This window comes from Cyrtonyx montezumae, unplaced genomic scaffold (genome assembly GCF_038088225.1).
Source record: "Cyrtonyx montezumae isolate F1298 unplaced genomic scaffold, pur_monq_1.0 scaffold_31, whole genome shotgun sequence".
Lineage (NCBI taxonomy): Eukaryota > Metazoa > Chordata > Aves > Galliformes > Odontophoridae > Cyrtonyx > Cyrtonyx montezumae.
In genome coordinates this window covers 4,940,060-4,964,501 of record NW_027072036.1, presented here as the reverse complement: position 1 = coordinate 4,964,501, position 24,442 = coordinate 4,940,060, and the positions used below count along the sequence as shown (strand labels likewise).

Here is a 24,442-nt window from a genome sequence, read left to right as displayed (position 1 = left end):
ATGCCCCTCCACCACAAGGAGGGCACCAGGCACTGCTGGATGAAAGGAGCTGTCTGTGCCACTGAATCAACTTGGCACTTTCTAGATTCACCCATGAGACACGGTCCTCTCTGCACAGCTTTGCTATCTGGAGCCTTGCTGAATTCTTTGGGTTCCATGTCACTGTTCCCCATATTACCACCGTGCATTGCCTGGGCTCCCACGGCTGTGCAGAGGAGAGGTGTCAGGCTGCAGCTTTCATCTCCAGCTCCAAGTAAGGTGAGCATGCAAAGCACTGTGCAGTGAACACACAGCAGTGCCTTTCCCAAAACAATCAGTGCACTCCTCTCAGCCTTGGCTTCAAAGAGGCAGAGATGTTCCCTACCTGTAAATCACACTTCCAGGATAAAACACTCAACAAACAAACTCTCAGGAACCCTTTATAAACTGATGTTGCTAATTAACTATTTATCACTTCAAAGAAGAGGAAACCAGCCATCTTTTCACAGGCAGTTAACACAAGCTGCTGATTTATCAATCCATCCTTATCTCAGTTGTGCTACACCTCTTTGCTGTGTGCACTGTAGTAGCCCATGGAGCAGAAGTCCAGTTTTGAGCTACTGAACCTCTGCTCGAGGTTATTATGTATTGAAAGGAAAGGATTTTCACAATCTCAGCTCACTTTACGATGGACAAAAAGCTAAGGAAGAGATTTTGTTTCCTCACCAACAGTTTATGATTTTACAGCTTTAAAAGCTCAAGGTGAATCTAACCAGGGGAAGAGGAGAAACTTAAGACTCTGAGTAGGAATCAAAAAAAGAGAGTGAGTTTCTGAAAAATGAGACAGTATCCCCAGGAAGCTTCCAGAAGGAGGAGTTTGCTCTCTTGTGCTGCTGAAGGAGCAGAGGAAGTTTGCTGCTACCATCTGGAGCAGGCACGAGGCTGGCAGAAAACGAACAGATCTGAACACGGGACTCCAGAAACTCAACCCTAAAGCAATGTGAAAAAGGGTCAACAAAACAGTCGGAATGGTCCATAATAATTTCTTGGTGATTAACTGCCATCTCCTCCTTCCTAAGCCGTAGTGTCAGCCTGCACAAACCCCACGGAATATCCAAGATATCAATATCCAATAACTCAGTATTATATCTTCCTAAAACCAAGATTGTTTTATTCAAGAAATCAAGATTTTGCTCACATTTGAAAGACAAAGATGTTCAAAAAGGAAGAGAACTAATTCATACATCACAGCCTAAAAGGCTGATGTATTCAATGTCCTGTCCAAACACAGGCAACATAGATCTGAGGGTCCGTGGGACACAGGCTGACACCTGAGCAGTAAAGGCTGCAGCTACACGTGGCTTGCTCTCCACTTGCACATCACCCTCGTGAAGGAGAATCTGCTGGGTGTGATTAACCAGTAAATCACTCCTAATAAATGAGTACTGGAACAATAACCCAATTTCACGATTCAGTTTCCCAGAATTTGGGTCATTACTGGGCTCCTATGCAGCCAAAGCAGCTAATGAGAGCCCTTTCAAATACCAACTCATTCTGAAACCAGAACATAGGAATTCCCCTCATAATCCATCGATGATGTTTACTTATTAAAGGCTTCAACTGAGGTCAGTAGGGAGAAAGCAGCAGAATTCAGCAGCCTGTTGGGCAGCCCAGCCCTGCTGTGCTGCACGGGGAGGTGTGCTGCAGGTGAGCACACCAGCAGCAGAAAGCAGCTGAGTGTGCATGGCTGCCAGCATTTCTACAGACTGGAACAACTTCTTGTGAATGATCAGAACCTGGGATGCTAACGTGATCGTGAAATGACTTCCTTGGATCAGCAGCGTAAGTCCCAGTGCCAAAATGCAAGGCTGTCTAGAGGCAAGGACCAAGAAATAATTGACTGGATAAGTGCATGAGCTCAGTGCCTTGGAATGCAAGGTTTGCTCCTGAACTAATGAAGATTATGTTAGAAGGAATCCAGGCAGAGAGAAGAATGAAAACTGCAGAAGTGGTGAATACCTCGGGGTATTTTGAGCAACAAAGTCCTTTTTGTTCTTATGCTCCCATGTAGATCTGGAGGAGAGGAGCAGGCAGAGTTTGCAAGGCAGAAAGAAGAGATAAGAGGCTCTGAGTCTTGTTCTCCTGTGCCAGGGGAAAATGGAAAGGACTTCATCGTAGGAAAGCCAAGGCAGCTGGGCCTTGGAGGGATCAGTGAATCTGAACCCTTCCAGACTGTACGTGGTGACCGACAGGAAAAAAAAATCACCACCAACCTCCAGTGTTCCAGATACGAGTAAACACAGGAAGGACTTTTTTATTTGCTTTAAATACTGCATAAACAGCAGTGAGGAGAAACACCTGATTGGGAGCTGAAATCCCCATTGGTTATGGGCTAGCTATCATCCAAGAAGAAGTGAAAAATGACAATTTCTGGCAAAGCATTCCTGCCCCAGCTGAGCACTGGCTTAGGGAGATGCCTTGCTAAGCTGCTCAGTGTTTCACCACCATTCTCGCCAAGATATCAAAGAGGTTTCGATTAAAAATAATTACGTTCACTTTTAATTGCATCCTTCAATAAAATGAGTTTTCAGCACTGACAGAACAGGACGTGGCACTGTCTATAAAGATGTTTGGGGACCGTATGTGAGAAACCTGCGGAGAGAGAGGGGGGTATGACTTCAGAAACAGAAACCTGAAGGGCTGAACAGCAGAGCCTAGAGCTGTGAAGATGCACAGCTCCAAACTGTGTCAGATAAGGCAACAAAATGATGAGATGACACATCTCCAAGACCTACCTTGGCTGGGTTGAGCGCAGTGATGACCCACACGCAGTACGCGTTGTTATCGTATTGGACGGGATAGTTGGGAGAAGTGATCACACCGCTGGGACCGCGCAGGTACATATCACACATCCGTGCTGCAAACAGAAAGCAAGGCAGACGTGTGAGGGGGATCTACGAGGCCTGAGATGAATGCAGTGTTTTTATTTAGAGAGAAGTGGAGGTGCGTAGCAGTGTGAAGGCAAGGGAGAATTTAATATTGTTGCTGCGTGGTTCACTAGACAAAATTCTCATCTTCTCCCATGTAACATCAGAGACAAAGTGCTTATTTGTGATAAAGGGATGAGCGGGGTGTTTTCAGGAGATGAACCATCAGACCAGCACACTCCTTGCTCTTGCACTGATTTAGCATTTTCTTACTATATTGAAGCCCTCAAAGAAATATTTTCATGTCCAGGACAATGAAAGCAACTACATGAAAGATGCAGTTCCTTTTTCATGTTCCAGGAAAGTTATATTTCCTTTCCTCATTGCAAGCCTAAAAAAAATACTGCACATCAAATATTCATTAGGTGAGGGCTGACTTCATTCTGATACAACTGCTGGCTCAAAGAACGACGATGGCAACTCAGCTTCACATCTTAAAAACATCTTAGGTAAAATAAAAGCTGAAAAGTGCTTAAGGGGAAATTTTTTGCTCGTGGTATTCCTTTGATGTAATATTTAATCAGAAAATGCAAAGAACACCATCTTAGTTTTGCAACTGCATCTGCTGTTGTAATGGATCCTCAAAATTCATCTCTCAAGTTTCAAAGGAGTCATATTTGCAAATAAGGCATCTGCAAGGTTTTTTTCCACCCCTAAACAACAGTAAATCATGAAAAAAGATCTCCTGGTTGAATTGCCAGACCCCATGGCAGATTCATATTCTGCACGTGTGACCCAGTTCCTGGAGTCCATTACACGAATCCTGTCCTGTCTTTACAGAAAGAAGTTAAACCCTCCGTTAAGAGGGGGCAACAGGAGCACAAAAAGATTAAGAGACGCTCCCTGGGTCCCAGAGGGAGTCTGCTGCAGATGGAGGAGCTGAAATGCAGCTTCCAACACAGTGGGAAGACGCTCAATCACCACGTGTTAGAAGTTGGTAGAGTCTAGTCGCTCCAAAGTTGGCTGATCAGGCACCCCACAAAGCTGAAAGAAACTCGTCACCCAAAAACATAATGAAAACAGAATAAGTGGTGTAAAACTGAAATATAAAGCAAGTGGAAAACTTTTCACAAAGTAAAAAAAAACATCCAGAAGTTAGTGGTAGAAAAAAAATTAAGTTGATTCATAGAATCGTAATAATGCAGGCAAATCCTTTCTTATCTCTTGCAAGAGGACCCCATAAATTTCCTTTATAGTGTCACATATTTATGCCAAATATCCTCTTACACTGATTCAATTTATTCTATGCTTGTTTCAAGAATTAGATGGGATTCCAAAGCCTTGAAAACCTCTGCAGATGAAATTAAAGAAAAAAGAAGTGAAAAAATACCAATTTATGACTTTAAGAGCTTTAGCTGGATTTAATTTCAAATATTACAAGTTGTTCCTTATTAGCATTACAAATAGCACAATTATGCATGCCACTTTATATACAGAGAAAGGATGGAGTGAAAGAAAACAAAACGGCCAAGGGCAAAATGGACACCAGTTCTTGTTTTATCACTGAAACAAAGCTCCATTTGCTGATGGTTCACGACAAGGCCACAAGATGATCAGTTTGATGCTGGCTTCCAGACTTTCACCTCGTCTCCTCTCTCCTCCCTAAATCTTAAGAGGAAATATACTGAGTGGAGCAAAGAAAGAAGGGCAGAAAGCACTGCTGAAAGGTATGGACACAGTACACAAATATACTTCAGCTGCAGAGCTGGTAGCTAATGAGGCTCCACAGCTAATAGAACTGGATTTGTTAATTCCATTCTGCACAGGAACAAGTGTTTTTCTTAAAACTTGAACTTCTGGTATCAGAAAGTTGCATGAGAATAAAGGTTTTTCCATCAGATGTGATTAAAAGATTGGAAATCTGTCACGTGCTTACCCAGAAAACAAGAAAGGTCACTAGAAAAGTATTAAGGTCCTATTGGCATGAAGCTGGCAAGACCAAACTGCCATTCCCAAGAGCACAAATGCACCCAGTGCAGTGCTGACCAATCAGCAGCACAGAGCTGATGTCTTCCAACAGGTTGAGAGCACTGAGGGGAGGAAACACTGAACCAAACAGAAGTGAAACAACAGAGGGGTTATAGGAAGTGGCCTCTGAGAGGAACCAGAGATGGTCCTCCACAGGGCAGCTGGGCCTTGCAGCCTGGAAGCCTGCAGTTAAACACTGCTCTAAGTCAAAAGGAGAAGGCAACAGGCCAAGGGAGGACAAAATTAAGGGTGGTACTGGGTGATGCATGAAGGTGCCATCATGGGTTTTCTCATCAGTCCTCATAACTCAGTTAGAGAAGCTGAACACCTTACCTCTGCACACTGGTCTGTGGTCACTCCAGGCAACAATGATGTCGCTCACTCTCTTACAGGTGATGCTCTTGGACCCTTGTAAATCGTAGCCCTCGTTACAGGTGAACTGAATGCTGGAGCCTAACCTAGCAGACAGAACAAAAGGGGAAATCAGTGACTGAGACACTTCTGCAGCAACAGCTTTGTCTCTTGCCTTTTACTATCCAAATTGTGAACACAGAGAGTTCACTGGCCCTCCAGGCAACAGCGGAAATGAATGAGGGGCCAGCTCTTCCTCATTCATTTCCTTACGCTGGGCGCTGCTTGCCTGAGGTGGTGAGAGTCCAAGAAGAGATTTCAGTCTTTCAATGCAACTTCAGTGGGAATTTTGTTCAGTTCGGGAGCGCACGCTCAGTCCCAGGAGATGACATGCTCAGCACTCTCATAAAGAAAAAAATCTTTATCTACTACTGAAAGATTTGTTCTTTGTTCTGTCGCTTTGGATTCAGCTCCTTTGCTGCTTAAAGCCAGTGCTGGCTTATTCACTGAGGCGACACAATGCCACTTTCACAGCAGCTGAGAATTTATCCTATGGCATTTAGGGGCTCTCCTGGGAATACCCTTTCCTCCACCCTCGTTTCCCCTCCTCCAATAAGCTTCCTGGATTTCAGGAGAGTTTGATAGACACAGGTTAAATTGAAAGACATTTTTAGTGAACAAAACAGCTATTGACAGCAAAATAAGATTAAATATTGATTCACCACTGCTAACAACAGGCTGATTCATTCCTACACGCTTTAAATGAACGCTTGCAACTACAAGGGGATAACACCATTATTTTAAACTTTATAAGAAAACAATTAGCCAGCACCACATTTACTTATTGACAAGGAACTGTACCACTGCTTCAGGAAGTCACCTGAAATTCTCTGGGGACGGGGTTGTGCTGGGTCTTAAGCTAATTTAGAAGTGATGCTGTTCTTTCTGTACTCAACTGGAGAAGGGAGTGACAACAAACAGGGACTGCAGAAGCATGGCCAGATGCCCACTTTGTGATGAGAGAAATATGCTCAAAGAGAGATCATTGCAGATCTCTGTAATAGATTACACACACACACACATGCACATTTAGACACGCTCGTTCTTCTGCATCACTGGCCTCAGCAAGCTTTGCAGACGCAGCACATTGAGATGTGTGCAGATGGGCTCTCAAAACAGACTGGGTAATGTCAAGGAGCACACACGATGGTTGTAACAAAAGCTTTGCAGCATGCACAAACACACACGTCCGAGGTTCTTACCTAAAATCGTTGCCTATTCTTTTGCCTCTCTCTGGAATCCCAGGGTCTGGACACATATTATGTCCCTGGGACACACCAACCTGAGTTACTACAAAGCAAAAACAGCACATACAGAGACAGAATAGCAAAAGAAACATTCTTTCATCAACTATCTTGGTGGATGTGGAGAGAAAAATGGCAGCTGGTAGCTTGAAAACCTGAACACGTTCCACTTTGTTTAGAAAAACCAGCTTTGGAAACAAGTTTAACTGGAATCATTTCAGCTCAGCTTAGACACCAAAGTGTTTTCTAGGAAGTGCCAGCTAGGAACATCGCTTTCCCTCTGTTCCACTACAGAAGTTCCTCTGAAAAGAGAGATTTTTCATTCTGCAGAATTGCACCAATTAAGCAGCCCATTTCCGAAGCCTTTGATTAGCGACCGCCTGCCCTCCCCAGCCCGAGCTGAGAGCACAACCAACCCAATGAGGAGGTGCAGTGTGATACCAGGGCAGGAACAGGCACAGAACGAAAGAGAGAGGAGAGGGAAATGTGAGTCTAGCATTCTAAAGCAAGTAAGTAGTTTGAATATGAAAAACTGTATGGAGCAACCTTAACAGGACCGCCAATAAACATGGAATCAATGGAGTGGTGGATCAGCATCGAATTAACATCTACCATCCTGATGCTCTGCTCTCCGTCCCCTCCTTCCCCTTCAGCCTGTCAAATGGTGCAGCTGAGCACTGTTTGGGATGGATATAAGCTGGGTGGCTCCTGAGAGCGTGAAATGAGATCCATCAATTTGCTGTCGAACAAATCCTAACCCTTGTTGTCCAGCAAGAGCTGTCGAAGTTGATGCAGTTCAGTTTTCTCCTATCACTGCAGGAAGGACACAAGGAAAATGCACCATCTCTTGTCAGCGAGGCTGAGACAATGAAGCATAAACAAAAAGTGAGAATGTTCCCTTCCACCTCCACCAGTCCCTCGATCAAGGGAATGATCTCAGTGCACAGAGCTGCTGCTGAGCAGCACAGTGTGCAGTGACACTGCAGCTTTCCTCCAGCAGACACCAGATCAGCAGCCTGAGATCTGCACAGCACTGAGCAATATGGAGGCTTGGCCATGGAAGATGAGCAGATAAGCACATGGGGTGTCTACACAAACACAGGCTGCACAGCGTGAGCACACAAAAGGCAGGGCCATCAAAACGTTATTCATTTGGTAATTACATCTCATCCAAGTCCATCACTACAGCTGGAAGAGATAACACTACCTAAAAGGATGGAGGGGTCACTGCTTTCATGTGAGCCCCTACACAAGTGCTGTCTGTCTGCAGAAAGCATCACAGCTCATAACTGCTCCTCAGCCCAAGCACTTCTTCATCCCATCCCTCTGCTGTCCCTTCCCCAGCAGCCCCTCAGCACAGCACTGCGCAGCCCTGCCCTGCTGCCTCAGCCTCCTCGTCCAGGAGGAGATACAGCTTGATGGGAAACCAGCCTCCTGAGGAACTGCTTTCCCCTTTCTGCATATTCATAACCTCGCATTAAGCTCCGTCACGTGGACAAGCAGAGACACGAGCAAGACAGAAGCATGAAAGCAGCACACAGCATCTTTTGATGGCTGCGTTTTGTAGCTACAAAGCTTTGCTGCCACATTTCCCAGGCTGATGACTCTGAGTTGGAAGGAAGGAGCCCTCCTCGGAGCAGAGCTCTGCAGTACCTTCAGGAACAGTGCCTGGCACTAGAGAAGCCATAATCCAACCTGGCACCACGAGCAGCATCTCCAGCAGCCATCAGAGCTGCAGGATAACTCGGTGGGTTTGTACTGTTTGGGTCTGGTCTATTCTCCCTTCTTCCCTGATAAATTTCATGCTTAAATACACACAAAAAAATGGAGCAGCTTGTAATCTGCTGCTAACTTTTTGCTAACTTGGCCAGTCTGCAGTTGAACAGCTTAGTACCCCTGTAAGAAGCTGACTGTGTGATCCAGACATTGTCTCATCGCGGCAGGAGCTTCAGGCACATTTCAGTGTCAGCCAGAACAGTGGCACAGAAGAGCTGGCCCACCTGGTGGAGCTCTCAGTAACCACCTGGGGACACTGCCTGTAGTTTCCATCAGGATGTTGAATGTAATCTACAGAGCTCCCGAGGTGTGGGACATGCCCTAACGCTTCTACTCTAATGATGCACAAAGCAAATGGGAATTTACAGCATGAAAAAGCACGTGTAGTGAACAGCCTCAGTCAGAGAAGAGAATAAGGTCAGAATACCCACAAAAAGGTGGAGGCTGCTTCAGTACAGAACACGTACATCACAAATCTACACAGGATTTAAGAAAAAATGCTTCTCCAGAGTAAAAAGGCACCAACCAAGGAGACAAGCCCGTGGTGCACACGTTTACCAACACAGCTTCCACACACGCCTGCACTGAAACACTCCTTCCTGCAGAGCACATCACCAGATTGCCTTCCCACATCACATTCTCTGTCCCATGGTCAGAAGTCTACCAGACAACATCAGTTACACCCGTGTTAGTTATTCTGAGCTGCTGTACATCCATTTATTATGTCCCAAACAGGATGACAGCAAACCTGATTCAAGGCTTCGGGAGCAGGCAAGGCTACAGATGAGCAGCAAAACCCAAAGGCACCGGAGGGCAGGATGCAAATTATCAGTCACACTTCTGAAGACTACAACCAGTTCTTCTCTCATTACCTAGCACTTTATTAATGCCCGTGTAATACGTATACATAAACCAGTGAGCAGATTAGATACAAACAGAGCGAGGAGAAAGGCAAGGCGTGGTAGTTTGGACGTTTGACTTTGTAGACACAAAGGAGAGCAAAAGGAAAGCAGAGGATGGATTAGATGGCCACAGCAACTTCTCTTCTTCTGTCTTTAGTTTTAAATGCACACGCAGGAATGGAATTAAAGCAAAGTTCACAGACCACACTTGTTATGCTGAGAACACGCTGTCCGTACTGCGCTCATCTTCCTAAAGGTTCGACTGATTTACACCAAGGCTGTGGTGCTTCAGGGTTACAAAGAAAACAATACGTCTTAAAAGCTGTGATGAGGTGCTGAAGTTACGTGCTGGAGGCTCAAGGATTCCTTCTCCCAGAACACCATCTTTTCCTGTCCCTTTGCCCTCCTATTTCCTTCCAACAACTTCTTTCTTGTCGTGTTTTCAGTAACACCCAGTGTCGATTGCTCCGTTTGCCACACTACTTTACTCCATCTCTTAAGAGACCTGAGAACCCTCCTTAGCTCTCTGTACTTCCCCATGTTAATAAAGTTCAGAGAGATTCCCCAGGGACAATTTTTTACTGAATTTAGGAATGTCAAATATGAGCTACAGAAAAGCAGGAACTCAGAAGATGGCCGCTTTCATCTGCTTTTGATTTGTTTTGCTTTTTACAAAAACTCAGCGTTTCTCAGCATGAAAAATACAGTGAAAGAAGGTGAGCTGTTCCAACTGGTGCAAGGGGAGTGAGATCGCTTCAGTTATCAGTTAAAAACGTCAAATGAATCGCTGTAAGGCTTACAGTTAATCCGTGCAGCCATCCGAGCACACGAGTGGGTTACAGAACTCAGGAGAGCGGATCTGCTGGGACACACTCCACCCAACAGCGTGCTCAGAGCCCTTCTGAGATCCTCTGGATGCCCTGGAGCAAACATGAAACACTTCCAAAACCTCCATGGCACACACGTAGCCCTAAAGCACTCCCATGTCTAGCTAGCACCGTGCAAAACCTGGGCTGGGAGAGCCCAGCACTGCCAGCGACCGCTTCCAGCTGCATCTTTCGTACTGTTATGATCTGGGAAATTCTGAGCCCGGATTTCACACCTTGCTGCCACCTGCAAATAGCTCCGAAGTATGAGAGAGTTCAAAACGTTACAGCCTCACAGATTCTGAAGACGTTTTGCAAAGGCTCTTTGCAGCACAGCCCACTTGAGCCCAGCGCTGCCTGCAGCTCCTCTGCCCCACGCTCCTCTGTGCTGCTGCAGTACGGCAGAGACCCACACACACACACACACTGCTCAGCACCTGATGCAGAAAGCAGCCTTGAACCCAGCAGCTCCCATACACTTAGCCCTCCAAAACGACTTTGCATTTGCATAATTAGTAAAAACTGACACGTCTGAAGGTACACAGAGCATCCTTTGCTTCACACAGCCCCTTCCAGTGATGTCCAGCAGTGCCTTTTCAGGTGTGCCTCATTCAAACGTCACAAAAGCAACTCTGATGCTTTTGTAAAAGCAAGGTACTCTGTTTTCCCCGCTGTATGAACATGGAATACACACATTCACATACTGCATGCAATACATTTTCTCACTGCTTCAGGAATACCGCACATGCAAACGATGTGTCCCTCAGTTACTGTCAGAAGAAATCCCCTGAACGTAATCTCAGATTTAAAACTGCATTTTTCATTGGTTGTTCTTCAGAGCTGCATTACTTTTCCTCTAAAAATGACTACAGCATGATGCCCAGTTAATTTTAGGGATGGTGAATAGTATGAAGCACTTGATTTAAATTTCAAATCAACACGTTTGACTGCAACTGAACAAAATTAGCACGTCCCCCACCAAATTCCATGGGTTTTTTAATATATCCTTTTCCTGAAAGAGTATGAACAACTGTGATGTGAATGCATTTTGCCTCCATTCAGACACATGGAACAGGCTTCAATCTGGCAAGTAACCACAGCATCCATTCAGCAGAACTGAAATCCTCTGAAAGATCTATAGGGTAGCAAGCGTGGAGCTGCAAGCTGCCTCATTTCTTCAAAGAAGGAGCAGCGCTACCCAAAGGAGAGGTGCAAGGACCACCAGAAACCACTGCTGGCAGGAAAGGGTCTGAAAGTAAAGCACGGCACAGCTCTGGTTTTACCAGGAGACAGACATCTCTAAATTTCTGATAGTTGAGTGCGATGAAATGACAAGAGCAGTACTATCAAACTTCGGAGACCTTTAATCAGCCTGTCCCACCTGCACAGTCCTGTGATGCACAGCTCTCAAGCTCATGAAAGTTTCAGAGAAGAGGGGGCACGGCTAGCCAAGCAAATCAGAAATGCAGGGGAAAAAAGAAGATAACACTTGGGGCTCCATTTTCTGAAAATAAACCATTTTCTGGAGACACCTCCTATTGGAGTCAGCGTTTCTGAAGCTGAAAATTTACTGTAACAGGAGTGTGACAGCAGAAGGCTGTGCAGGATAGAGGGGTAATCGGGGTTTACAATCCAGATGTTGCTGAGTGCAGTGTACATGGAAGGAGCTAAAGACACAAGGGTTGTGGCAAACCTCACACTATAAAAGGAAGGAATTTGGGCCACAGTACCACCACCACCTATACTACCACAGCTCAACAGCTCCCAAGCTAAGCTGTCTTCCTACGCTGGGTTATGTCTTATCAATTATGACATGATTAGCACTACACAAGATGCTGAACTGGCAGCACTCAAGGCTGCAGTCTGCTCTCTGTTGGGTGAGGACAGACTGGGCAGAGGCACCGACAACTTCCAGCAACTTCATCCTCAAAAGTGGAGCCACCCACCTGAAAATACACGTCGGGCTACGGAGATAATCATTTTTCACTTGGGGAAGAATCTCTGCATGCATCCCAAAATCCCAGATGACACAAATCCCACTACAAACACATCCTCTCATCTTCCGGAGCTCCAGGGCTCACTCAATCAATGATTGGGGTGTTTTCTATCATAACTTCACCCTCAATTAAGTGTCAAAATATTTATCATACCTTAAAACATCAATTAAATTCGACTTGGCAAGGACATTTCTCAGGACCAAGAGCATCCTGGATTCAGGGCTTTTCTTAAAACTGAATTTTATCTGTTCATACCTCAGCATTTTCCACTCTGGAGATCTTGGGTAATTTGCATCCTGCTACTAAGTTATCTTGTTGGACTTTTCTCCTGCCCAACTGGGCACTGTCAGCACTCTCATGTGAACCTGAAAGCGCCGTTTTCATTTCAGACAGCGAGCAACCTTTTAAATTCAGTTCATCCGTTTTTCTTAACTGAATTTTGCATCTGAAATTCAGGCAAGTGGAATGCCCAAACAGTGCCTCTTTGATGAGTGTAATGGCTATGCAGAAAATGAACAAGCACAACCTCTCTTCCAAACACGATTTTAAGAAAGACTACATCCTGATCCTATTTAAGTTTCTATGAAATATTATGTGAAGTAACTCAGATCCCTCATGTTTAATCTTAGAGCCCCCCAGGAGCACAGCCATCTGCTCAGAGCCACGTGCACAAGGAAACTACGAGCCTTGCTTCTGAAAAGGACCTCATGTAAAGATGAATGGATCTAATGGATTCACTTAGTGCCAGAGGAAAACAAACCAGTGACATCGTGACACTCTGAGTATCTCCCTAACAGATATCAAACATCAGACGTATGGAACGTAAGAAACTCATACAGAGAGCATAAAAGTCCATATTATAAGCTTTTGCACACTGAAGTGGCATGAGTTTTCTGCAGGGATGAATAATTAAATAAAATGCAAAGAGGAAAACAAAGACTGCTGTTGCTTCTGTAGATTTTCTAACAGGTTCATGGGTTTCTGTTTGTTTTGTGGTTCCTTATCCCTATCCCTGGTTTTGCAGTAGTAACACTAATTCAGATTTCCAAACTGTTTACATTTTGACACTTTCCACACTAAAATAAGACAGAAGTAATGAAGCCCGGACTGTCACTGAATAGGAAGCATACAGTATATATTAAATGCACACACACCAACCCCCCCTGCATACCCTCTGTAAGGGGTTAGTATATGCTTGTGAATAGAGCACTGGGAGGGAGTGATGCAGTAATGCAAAGGGAAGAAAGGGTAAAGCATTAAAACTTTTAAGAGTGACAAAGTTTTAGAGATTATTGGGAAGTCAAATGGGATGTTCAAGGAGACCATTTTACAAAGAGAGCATACGGAGGAGTCAGAACACTTACACACTGATGTCTTCTGGTTACTGTTCTTGCTTGGCATCAGCTTCACCCCTCTGGATTTCAGTTCCATTTGCTTTTTGACTACAGAGACAGATTTAAAACAAAAAGGGAAACAGAGAATGTATTTAGATATCATTTCAAATGATTATTTTAAATGAGAATGCAGCAACAGTTGCACACCACCCAAACGTTTAGCCAACTTTTCCAAACCCCTCAAATCCATTAAGTCCCCCCATTCATTTACCCCTATGAGATCTGGACTAGTGTCTCTGTAGAACTGAGCCAAGCTGACCCAGCCTGGCTTATTATTGGAGTAGTGCAGAATTGCAGACCCACTGTTAACAGCCATGGGCATTACAAGTATAAGCTGTTCACGAGTTCTCCAGCAGTGGTCCTGGATCTCCTGCTCTAAATCTCATCTAGAAGGTGAGAGGACACGAGGGCAGCAGCAAGATCACAACCAATCCATTGCCTAAAGGATCCCATCACCGTACACAATACAAAGATGACCAATGAAACTATCTGTTCCTATTATCTGGACTTGGCTGCACTGAGGTTCTCTCAGCACAAGAGGGGTTTGCACAAAGCCCACACCACCAAAACCATCTGGATGCTGGCACAGACACTACAGCTTCCTGCAGCATAAACACAGACGTTTTTGACTAACACACAGCAGCATTTTTACTGGCGTATTTGAAGTTAATGTGGTTAAAGAATAACTTCACATCAGAAAGCACAATGTCCATGTTGCTTTCTGGGATCCCTTTTTCTGATGAGCCAGTTCTTATCTAGGAGAAAAGCAGTCCGTCTTCCACTTCAAACTGCTCTTTTCTTCTTCTTTATCTCATCATACTTTCATCTCTAAATTAGCACATTCTGAAGACAAAGTTGTCAAGAAAAATTACCAATATAACTAACAAGGTTTTTTTAATCATGCTTTTTTGGCTTGAAAAAAATAATATATGCTAATAACGTCTGTTTGCAAGAGCTTCAGACGGGGAGATGTCAAGCATCATTCCTTGAAGCTTACCCAAGGTAGTGCTTTTCTGTGCTCACTGCTACAGCATGCAGCTTTTTGTTCGTCATCTGGCTACAGCTTTTTGCCTTCTCCTTAAATAAACCATAACTTCAAACCGAGGTCTGAATTACCTTAAAAAATGTTCATTCAGAAAAGCTTATGTCGTCTGGTATTAGTATCTGTAATCTGCTGGGGGTTTATTGCCTTTTTTTTTTTTAATTAAGAGGGAAAAATTAACTCTATGCCAATTTCAAAGCAAATCTAAGACATTCCCACTTCCTTCTGACTGTAATCTATCTGCAGATGCCCCAAGAGAAAGGCAGCAGGCCTCAGAATGCCCCAACAGCACTGTTTTCCTCCAGGTAATGTTACACTAACTACGGGACATTTGCAGCCCAATCTCAAGGCTTTCAATATAACACAGTGTCGAGATGTATAAACAAAGAATGAGGCCACAAAAGCTAAAAGGGGAAGCCTGGATCACCTTCCTGCCTCAGCTAGGACTAACCCTCCCAGCCAGCATTCCTTCCCAGACAATAAATACAGTCAAGCCCAAGTACCTGGAGCTAAATTTGAGCTATTAGAGGATGTACAGCGCTGATGACTTTGCAGTATCCAACTCACTGCTCTGTTACAGTGCTGCAGAGCACCATCACTCAGAGCTGCTCATGGCACAGCTACGGAGAATTCACAGACTGCATGCACCTGGGCCTGGCATACAATTGGGAATTTTTAAAAGGATATACTCAGTTAGAAAAGGTGTAATCACATTCATTGCCTGCCTCAAGATCCTGGCCCACTCCCACAGGTTGGGACTGACAGAAAATTTAGCACAAAACCACTCAACAGCAACAAAAACAGCAGAAACCAGATTGCTGCTGCTGGGGACCAGTTCTAAAATACACAGAGCTGCGCTGCCCATTAAGTATGCCCTGTGTATTACCCCAATTGCATTCCACCTCTGTCACCAATAAGTGGTACAGATCAGTGCATTCCCACTCTCCCTAACCCTCTGCTTTGTTACAAGGAGATACAACGATGAAGTCAAGTTTTACAAGAGACTTACTTCAGATAAGAGCAACTCAGGATACAGTATCACCTCTGTTCTCAACAAAATAAAGAGGAATTCCCCCAGCCATTCCCTCAAAAGTGTAGGATATGAAAATTTATACTGTTTATAGATTTGAATGTGGAGCAGTACTACAAAGGTTGGTGTCAGGATAATTGGATGAACAGAAGCTCCTCTGTCTTCTGGAGGGGTTTGCTGCTCACACGTTTCTGATAGATCTAATGGAATACTCAGCATCCTGTCAGATTTAAAAGATGACATTACAAAGCTTTTCCAGCGAGCAAGCATTCTGGGATGTTCTTTCTAACCTGTTTCATGTTGCTTTAAATGAGAATTTAAGGAGACATTTATTTATTTTTAATTTGAAAAAAAAAAACACAACAAAAACACCACATTTCAGTAAAAAATCTATCTTATTAATTTCTGCTCCCCTTGCTGGGGGACTGCTATTAAATATTGGCTTGCCTGGATCAGTTTTGTGCTTTATTTTCCTCCTGCTGAGATGCTCTAGTATCACCTGTGATATTGGAGCAGGTTGCTTATGGGGACTCTCACTCAAGCTGGAGGTGAGGAGAAGTACATATGCTTAAAAGTACAACCTGCAAGTACATATGCTTAAAAGCCATTTAGGTGGTGTGATATGTGCAAAAGAGTTCATGAGACCATTATCAAAGATAGCAGGCCTGCCAGTATTCTGCATTTTGCTATGGGCTGCAACTCACCCACATTTATCTTTCTACCTGAGAGTGAGGGCAGGACAGAAAGGGAGGGGAATGGGGAGGGCAGATCAATAAAAGCTGCATTTATGTGTTGATAACAATCAGCTAAAAAGCAATTTGGGACCCTACTTAAGTAATAAAATATATGCTGGAGAGATGGACTACACCAGCCGATCATCATTTAGATCTGTTTGGCATCATTTTAAATTCAGCAGCTTTTTCATTACCTGATTTCAGTACCTCATCACTGCACTGATGACCGACAGGGATCCCTGGCTCCTCACCCTGACTGTTACCTGTCCCAAGCAAGGCACACCTAGCTTAGTCTCTTATCACCTGCAGGTACACAGCACCCATTGGGAAATGAAGACAGAGGGAGTGGGATGCAAGGGAGGAAGGAAAAAAGATCAATGCATTGATTTATCTGTGGTTCCTTTCATTTGCTTTCACAGGATGCAGAACACGGTATTTGCAAGAATGCGAGATTCACCTTACATAAAAGACAGGAAAGGGAAAAACATTTCCACACTCCCTGCAAAGGAATAAATTTACTGTATTCAACATAAAGAAAACCTGTATATGGGCTGATTCAATCGAACCTTGCTTTTATGTTCATAAAGAGATTTCTAAACTGGGGCATGGATTAGCAAGAGCTGAAATGGAGCACACTAAGAAGGAGTTCTGCTCAATCTAAGTATCAATGTTAAACAAGTTGGAAGGGAAATGATTTTCTTATGGACTATCAGCAAAGCCAGATACATCTCAGAGGAAACAGGATGCTAATAAATGATGAACGTATCTTTGGAAAACCAACAACAAATTAGATTAATCCTAACCCTCCCTTCCTTCCTTCTCCTGGACAACCCTGAGGTTTGCTTATCTCTCTACTGCTAAAAAAACCACATTTGAGTTGCTCCACTTTATAAGTCATTACATGTCCTATTTTGTATCTACTTATTTATTTATCTCTGTTAAAATATTTATGTTCAAACAAAGTCATGTCTCTCTGAAAGGGTTATGCAGAGTTTTCTGAAGCTGTATTGGCATTTGGAATGCTCTGTCAGCACAGATTCATTGGCTGCAAAAATCCTGCCCTCGTGTCCTGAGTTGCTTTGTTGCTGTAGTGTTTGTTCTTTGCTTTTAAGGTATGGAAATCTTTCCTAACTGGTGGAAATACCCTGAAAAACCACAGAACACCCAGCAAGGGACTGAGGAATGGGTGTCAGACTCCCTCTGCCACCCACATGGAGGTCCTGCATCGGTGGTGTTCGATGTCCTTCAGCGGTGCTCCAAGAGCACATTTTTCAGTTCATCTTTCAAACCCTCAATACACAAAAGCACAGTTCATTATATCTAACAAAACAGCTTCCAAGGAGCGTGCTAGATTAGAACCCCCCTGACATTAATCTAATCAGAGGGAATTATAACATTAATCTCTACTTTTCTATTTAAGAAATAAAGGATGATTCAGACAGGTGTTTCAATAGAAAGCAGCAATCATGACTGCAAAGAAAATGTCTTATCCGGAGCCATCAGCGGCATGCAGTCGCTTGTGTTATACAGGAAAAAAAAACAAAAAAGGTTTTTAATTCCCATTTAAAATAAAAAACACCTTTCTACATTAGAAGAGCACAAGGAAAGTTAAGGAACAACTGTGATTCATAATGCAAAGCTCTTGTTGAGGCCATGGCTACATTGCTAAGGCCAAACAAACAAGGAACGAATAGGGCAAGATTACAGATTTATGAAAGGAAACTCATCTCCCTCTCCCTTTGCTCCTGTCAGTCAGTGCTACGGCACTCCATCCTCCCCCAAGACCCATTTCTTCCTTTTGAGAAATGCTGGAGGTTGGGTGTGAGCTGGACAGCCCTTCCAGCTCCTCTATTTCAGTTTCTCCCTCCCTGATTCTGCCTTTGGAGCTGATCCTGCCTCTGCGACCTTCCTATGGCACACAGGATGCACTGAGCTGTGGTATCCCATGGCTGCTTACAAGCCTTGGAAGAGGAGCAGTTCTCTGCTGCTGCCCCAGAGCATTTCCTCACTCGACAACACTCTTAGACCCCAAGCCTGAACTTCATCTTTCTAGAGACCACAGTAAGCACAGGACAGTTTCTATCTCACTCACAGCAGACCCAGCAACACCTCACATGGGCAGAGTGCACAGCACACGGTCACTGTGGGACTTCACCGTGTGGCACTGCCAGAACCAAAGGACACAGGGTAAAGGAATTTGCCAGTAACTCTCAAGCATTCCTATTTCCAACACATCGCCAACAGCAGCTCTCTGTACCACAAACACCTGGCAATCCAGGCAGAAAATTAAGGCCTCAAAGACCAAAGAATCAGGTAGAACTCATCTAGAGATCCCTGGAAAGGAACAGCTGGCTGAAGGCACTCGCTGAGCTGGAGGATGGGCAGTGAGTGCTCACCTTGGTACTGCGCGCTGAACCCCTTCTGCCTGTGGTTGCCATCAGATGTGAAGTGAAGCCGCAGCCAATTTTTACTGCTGATAACCGGGGCGGGCAGATTCATCCCAGTGAACCTGCAAGAAAGCAACCAAGGAGAGCCAAGTGTTATTTTGACAGTAAGTTACACCAAAAACCAAACGTCCTTCCACAGCCGATCCTCCTCCTACGTGAATATGAGACGAGTCCGGTTAGCTCTGCTAAAAGAGAAAACAAATGTTTATTTTAGCTGAGCAAAAGAAAGGTTTGCAAGAACAATCTCCTTTTCCACAAATTGCCAGCAAGAAGTAATTTAGATTTATGATCTACCCCAACCTGGAGTAAAGATTACAGCCATCAAATGTGAGGTGGAGCGCTCCACAGCCCATTAACAGTCCTACAGCAACTGCTCCCTGCGCACCATCTTACACTTCTTTAACAACAACAAAAAAAAAGAAGTATGATGCTGTTTGCTTTATTAAACTCAGCCCATATTTCTCAGCAGAGGCATCACATGCCAAGTCTCAGTCTGGAACAGTGTTTACTTAAGTCACAGCACCCTTGAATTGAGGTGTATAATGGGAGCATTAAGCACAGCGAGGGAATAACACTACCATGACAAAAGCTATTATGGAATCCTATTATTGTTAACTAAAACCCATTTAATTTTTTAATCACGGACTGTCACCGACTCAAAAATTATTGGTACTTTGCTATCTATGCTTTTTTAGATGAAGGTAAAAGTACACTGTATATCTATTGGGTTTCAAAGGGTACTTTATATTCTATAACTGTCCACTTTCAACAGTAGAACCGACAGCCTAGAAAGCATTTCCCAAAGTCCTTCACCCAAATAACACCTCCAGAGGTCACAACTCTTCCCTTTTCCCAAGGCAAACAGCAGGGAATTGGGACGACACTTGGCAGCACGGGTAGATGATCTGCAATGTCACTCCTGCTCCACTCGTTAATGAAGCAGCAGAGATGATTACGCTGCATAGTTAATGCACCTCTGCCACCTACAGTACAGGCTTTAAACCTCCGGCATCTCATGGGGTGAAGCTGACTTCTGCACAGCTATGAACCACAACTGCAGGCATTCTTTACACTGCAGGTTGGTTGAGATTGCTCCTAAACGTTTCACAATTGATAATTTCATGTCAGTTTTGCAGACCTTTTTGAAATACAAACTCCAACGTCTCTGAAACCAGCTTAATTTCAAACCTTTTCAAGGAACGAAATTCAAACAAACATATTTGGGACTGAGGTCAGATATGGGACGTCTGATAATGGAATATTTAATTACAGCTAAACAGTCGAACTGAAGCAGCTGCATGGTCCCTGAACCCCTCAGCAGTATTTGGGAGTGCATTATTCTTGCTCACACATCTGCAGATAGGCAGAGTTTCACTCCTCCCCATCCCCCACTTTGTTGAGGCAGTTTCTGATCCCCATCCCATCCCCAGGGTCCCCTCCCCACATGCAGGTTTGGATGGGCTGTGAAAAACACACCTCTCAAGCAACAGCTTTGGAGAGTTTTACCAGTTCCACCCCAAATAGCTTCCAGTATTTCTAATCTAAGCACTAAGGCACTTTTTCTTAAGTGAAATTGAAGCCTCCAAGTTAGACTCAGCTCCTGTAATGCTCCGTTATACCGTAATATAGAAAGGTTAATGGCACCAAAACTCTTCTTTTGAGCAAAAGCTGTGAAGTGTGGTTTTCTCAACTGCACTATTTTCTCTGGTTCTTCTTTCACTCTTGAATTTCACATTGGATTCAAGCATTAAATATTTATACCACTCACTCAACCATTCTTCCCTTGGTGCAATTAGTATTATTGTACATGGATGGCAATGATTAATCTGCATTCACGCACCATTATCTATTTACAATCCCAATTCCTGCTTTAATTTTGTTCTACACGGAGAGAAAGCAAGAAAAAGAAAAATCAATAAAGTCAGAAAGCGAGTTAGAAGCTCTAGAATAGAGGAAGGAGACATTTGCAGGCAGAGGATCCAATTTTAACCCCCCTGCAAGTTGATGAGCGTTGAGTTTGACCATAGTGTCTCCCTGAAGAACCCAAAGACAACGGAGAGCTCATGGTGTGGATGTCACACAAACTGACTGCAGGAGAGCACAGAACCAGAGGTCACAACTGGAGCCAAGAGCTCCCCCTGAAACCCCGTTCTGCCAAGAGCATCATTGTGAGGTAATGGATTTAATGTCAACTTGAAGGCACAAGGGCTATCGTGAGTCTCAGAGCACTGCGTTTCCAACAACCCTCTATCTTTAGAATAAAAACTTCTACAGCCTTTATTTTCAAGCAATTGCTCCTTAGGGTGGGCCAGGGGGACCGAGAATCCCTGATCTGCACCAGCACACCCAGGCACAAGAGCCTGGAAGAAACAGCAGTATGGCTGTATGCCATTTTTCCTTTCAGCACAACCAGGGGACACACTGCTGTAGCTGTGTGCTATTATTCCCTTCACCTGTACTTCTAACTTCGCATCCAAACCTCTGCTCAAATTATCATGAGAGCTGAATTAAGTATCATCAATTTAGAGCATCTTATTTAGCGTGTCAGGTCTCTTAAACAAAGTATACTTAAGCACCTCTACACCTCATTTTTTGGTGACAAGAGACATCCCAGCACAATGGACTTTTATATGGAAAATGAATAATTAGATTAAGTTATTGTTCCTTGCTAAATGCTGTCGGGGATGGAAAGAACACAGCTGCATCTCAATGACAGCACTCTGCTGATGAGGAGTTTGCATCTGATTCTCAGTCCCTGGATGCAGCTCTGTGCTGAACTCCCCTCCCCGTGCCCAGGTCGTGTGGTCTGACCTCAGATGCTCTGACACTGCCTCCTCCCAGCAGAGCTGCACTCATCTTCCTCAGCAGGATTCAGCCCTGACTCCAAGAGCACTGCACCGCTCCCAGTGCCTTCCAGCAGCCGTGCTCCCTGCCCCCTCCACTCCCAGCAGCCAGCGCTGGGAGTGCAATCCCATAACTTTATGTCTCAGCTTGCTTCCACTTCTCTCCCTCTTTTTCTTTTTTTTTTCTTTTTTTGTTTAGTATTCCATCAAAAGATGAAAGCGTTTCTGCACGGCAGCAAAACTTCAGTCATTGGCATCGACTTTAATTACCGCCTGCTCCCAGATAAATTTGCTGGCTAAAAACAAATCAATAATTTTTTTCTTTTTTTTTGCAGGAGCCTTTACACTGAAGTCCTTAATTCCTCATTTTTTTAAGTGACATTTCCCCAGCTCATCCTTAAAAGAGCATAAAGCAAAGCCCTGGCTGATCCAAGGTGACGTGGCTCCACTGCAGCAGCAGAGCCAAACAAAATCACACCGTGCTCAGGAGCTGAGGATCTGATTTCTCTGCTGTTTTCCTTCACCTATGACACGTTTCAGAATTATCTCAGTCTCATTAGTCTGAATTCTCTTGGATCTCTACTCTGGATTAATTATGGGCACTTCATGAAAGAATTCATTAGTCTCTATGCATTGCTGAGACTGTCATGATGGAGCAGCCCAACAGATAACAATGATCTCTGGGGAATTCTTATGAAGCTCAGCAGCACACATCCACCTACAGCTCGTAATTGGGTTCTTGCATTTACATAGGCAGTATTACATACATATATACACACACTCGTGTATAAGTAGGTGCTGGATACCCAAAATCACATGGCTTATCTTGCAGGTACACACTTAGCTTTCAAGGCGTTAAGCAAATTTAGATGTGCATTTCTGGAATAAAACCCACTTCAACTTGAAGGCACGATTTGAGACTTTGCCACTTAGGGCAGCGAGGAGCAAAATGCAGATGGTGCATAAAGGTAATTGCAAGGGGCTCCAGCTGGCCACGAGCACAACGTCTCAGTGGTCGCCGTCCTGCAGCTAAAGCCATGTTAGAACCAGCAGGGAGAGCACGGGGCTCTGTGCAGACGGATGGAGAAGGGCCCATTCCCTCAGATCAAAGCGTCCTTAATGCAGCCATGAACGGATTCAAGAGGACTGAAGCCAACTGCAGAAGCAGAGCGTGTCTTTTTGGCACAGAGTGGGACTGCAAGGGCACAGCCCATCAGAGCAGCACACGCCGAGCAGGAGCTGCTGCTGGAGCTGCACTGCACTCCACGGAGCACTTCCCATCATCCTGCTACACCAACAGCACTGGGCTGCTGTCATACCAACAGATAGGTAACAAACGTGATTATATTTATTCTATTCAGGAGACAACAGACACTAATTCAACACAACAGAAGAACAGCTAATGCAATTGAAGCTTACTAACGCCGCACTGCAAATCCCCCAAAGAAATCTGCCACAGCTTTATTACAATTTCCTATAAACCCTTTCTGCCTTATTATCAGTGTTACAGAGATTGTTTTTCTCCGTGCAGGCAGAGTTAGATGTGTTGATAGCAAGAGACACTATGTTTATTACTTGATAAATAGCAGCCATTTCCATCACTGCGTGCACAGATACACTCATGTCTCTGTCAGGCTAACAATGCTCTTAAGTTCCATTAAACGTGGACTCTGCACTGACAGATGAGGCTGGAAAGCCACGGGCTGTGCTGGCACAACAGAATTCTGGAGGCTGAGCCCAACAAGCCCAACGAAGCTCACATCTCAGCCTGTCCATTTCCAGCCAAGGTTGCTCCTTTCGGGAGCTGCTGCTCTACCAGGTCGAGGCACCTTCATTTCTAAATCCACAGAGCTCACCAAGCTGACGCTGCCTTCCAAAGTCACATTAAAAATGGAAGACACCATTCAGTTACAACCTGAGCCAGGACCAGAACCCTTTCGTGCCTGATCCAGACAGGAGCTGCTGTCTGGTTCTGGCTCTGTAGTTTCTACAGAGGCTCCTCTACAACGCAGCAGTCACAGAAACTTGCAGAAAACAAGATTTGCAATCTGGAGCTCAGAGAGCTGACAGCTCTACGAAGACATGTGAGAATTACAGCAGTCATGGCTGTAGGGATTACAACAGAATGCAAAGCAGCCTTGGCATGAAGGAAGTCATCACAAATTGCAAGTTCTCCGAGGCAGAGAGTATTTAGCACTGTAGGATCTGAATGTGACTGGAGTTCCTATATGGAACTGTAACTCAGTGCTGATAATAAATAATGACACAAACACACCACACACAGAAAATCCATCTTCTACCCTTTACAAAGCAGTAGGGAGCTGATGGGCTGTGCAGCACAGGGAAATGCAGGGCTGGTCCAACAGCTCCAACCGTCACCAAATCTGCCAAATGCAGCAGGGACCACCACAGCTGTCCCCCTGGGTATGTACATGGGGGGGACACTTCGAATCGTTCAGCAGACAGAACAGTTCTGAACTATCACGGTCAAGACTGTTTACTTGGAAACTTCCAACTGCAGCACAGTGATGGTGAGACTAGAATTTCTGTTGAAAAGGGTTTAGTGGAACCATCTGCTTATTTACTCTAGACATTAATTTAGCATGAAGCCCTAAACTGAAGAAAAGCTGCGCAGTGGCTTCAAGCCAAATCCACAGAAGCCACTTGGTCCCTAAATTCCAGCCTCAGCACTGCTCTACATTCCTTAAGCTTTCATGTATTTCGATACAGAGAGCATCAAGTGTGGAAGCTGCTGAGCCGTGGCAGTGCTCTCAGCAGTTCCCAGCACTGAGCATCACCAGCCAGCACCACATGCCAGCAGC

At 44.5% G+C, this 24,442-nt stretch overlaps 1 protein-coding gene across 1 annotated transcript in view; it reads right to left on the bottom strand.

Moving 5' to 3' along the window:
* Positions 1-24,442, bottom strand: part of CSMD2 (CUB and Sushi multiple domains 2) — a 223,065-nt gene that overhangs the window by 118,073 nt on the left and 80,550 nt on the right. The window contains exons 6-10 of the mRNA XM_065744632.1: positions 18,727-18,839; positions 13,495-13,572; positions 6,548-6,635; positions 5,268-5,392; positions 2,775-2,896 (exon numbers count right to left, since the gene is read on the bottom strand). Coding sequence (XP_065600704.1) covers positions 2,775-2,896; positions 5,268-5,392; positions 6,548-6,635; positions 13,495-13,572; positions 18,727-18,839 — 526 coding nt within the window. The remainder of the gene's footprint in view (positions 1-2,774; positions 2,897-5,267; positions 5,393-6,547; positions 6,636-13,494; positions 13,573-18,726; positions 18,840-24,442) is intronic.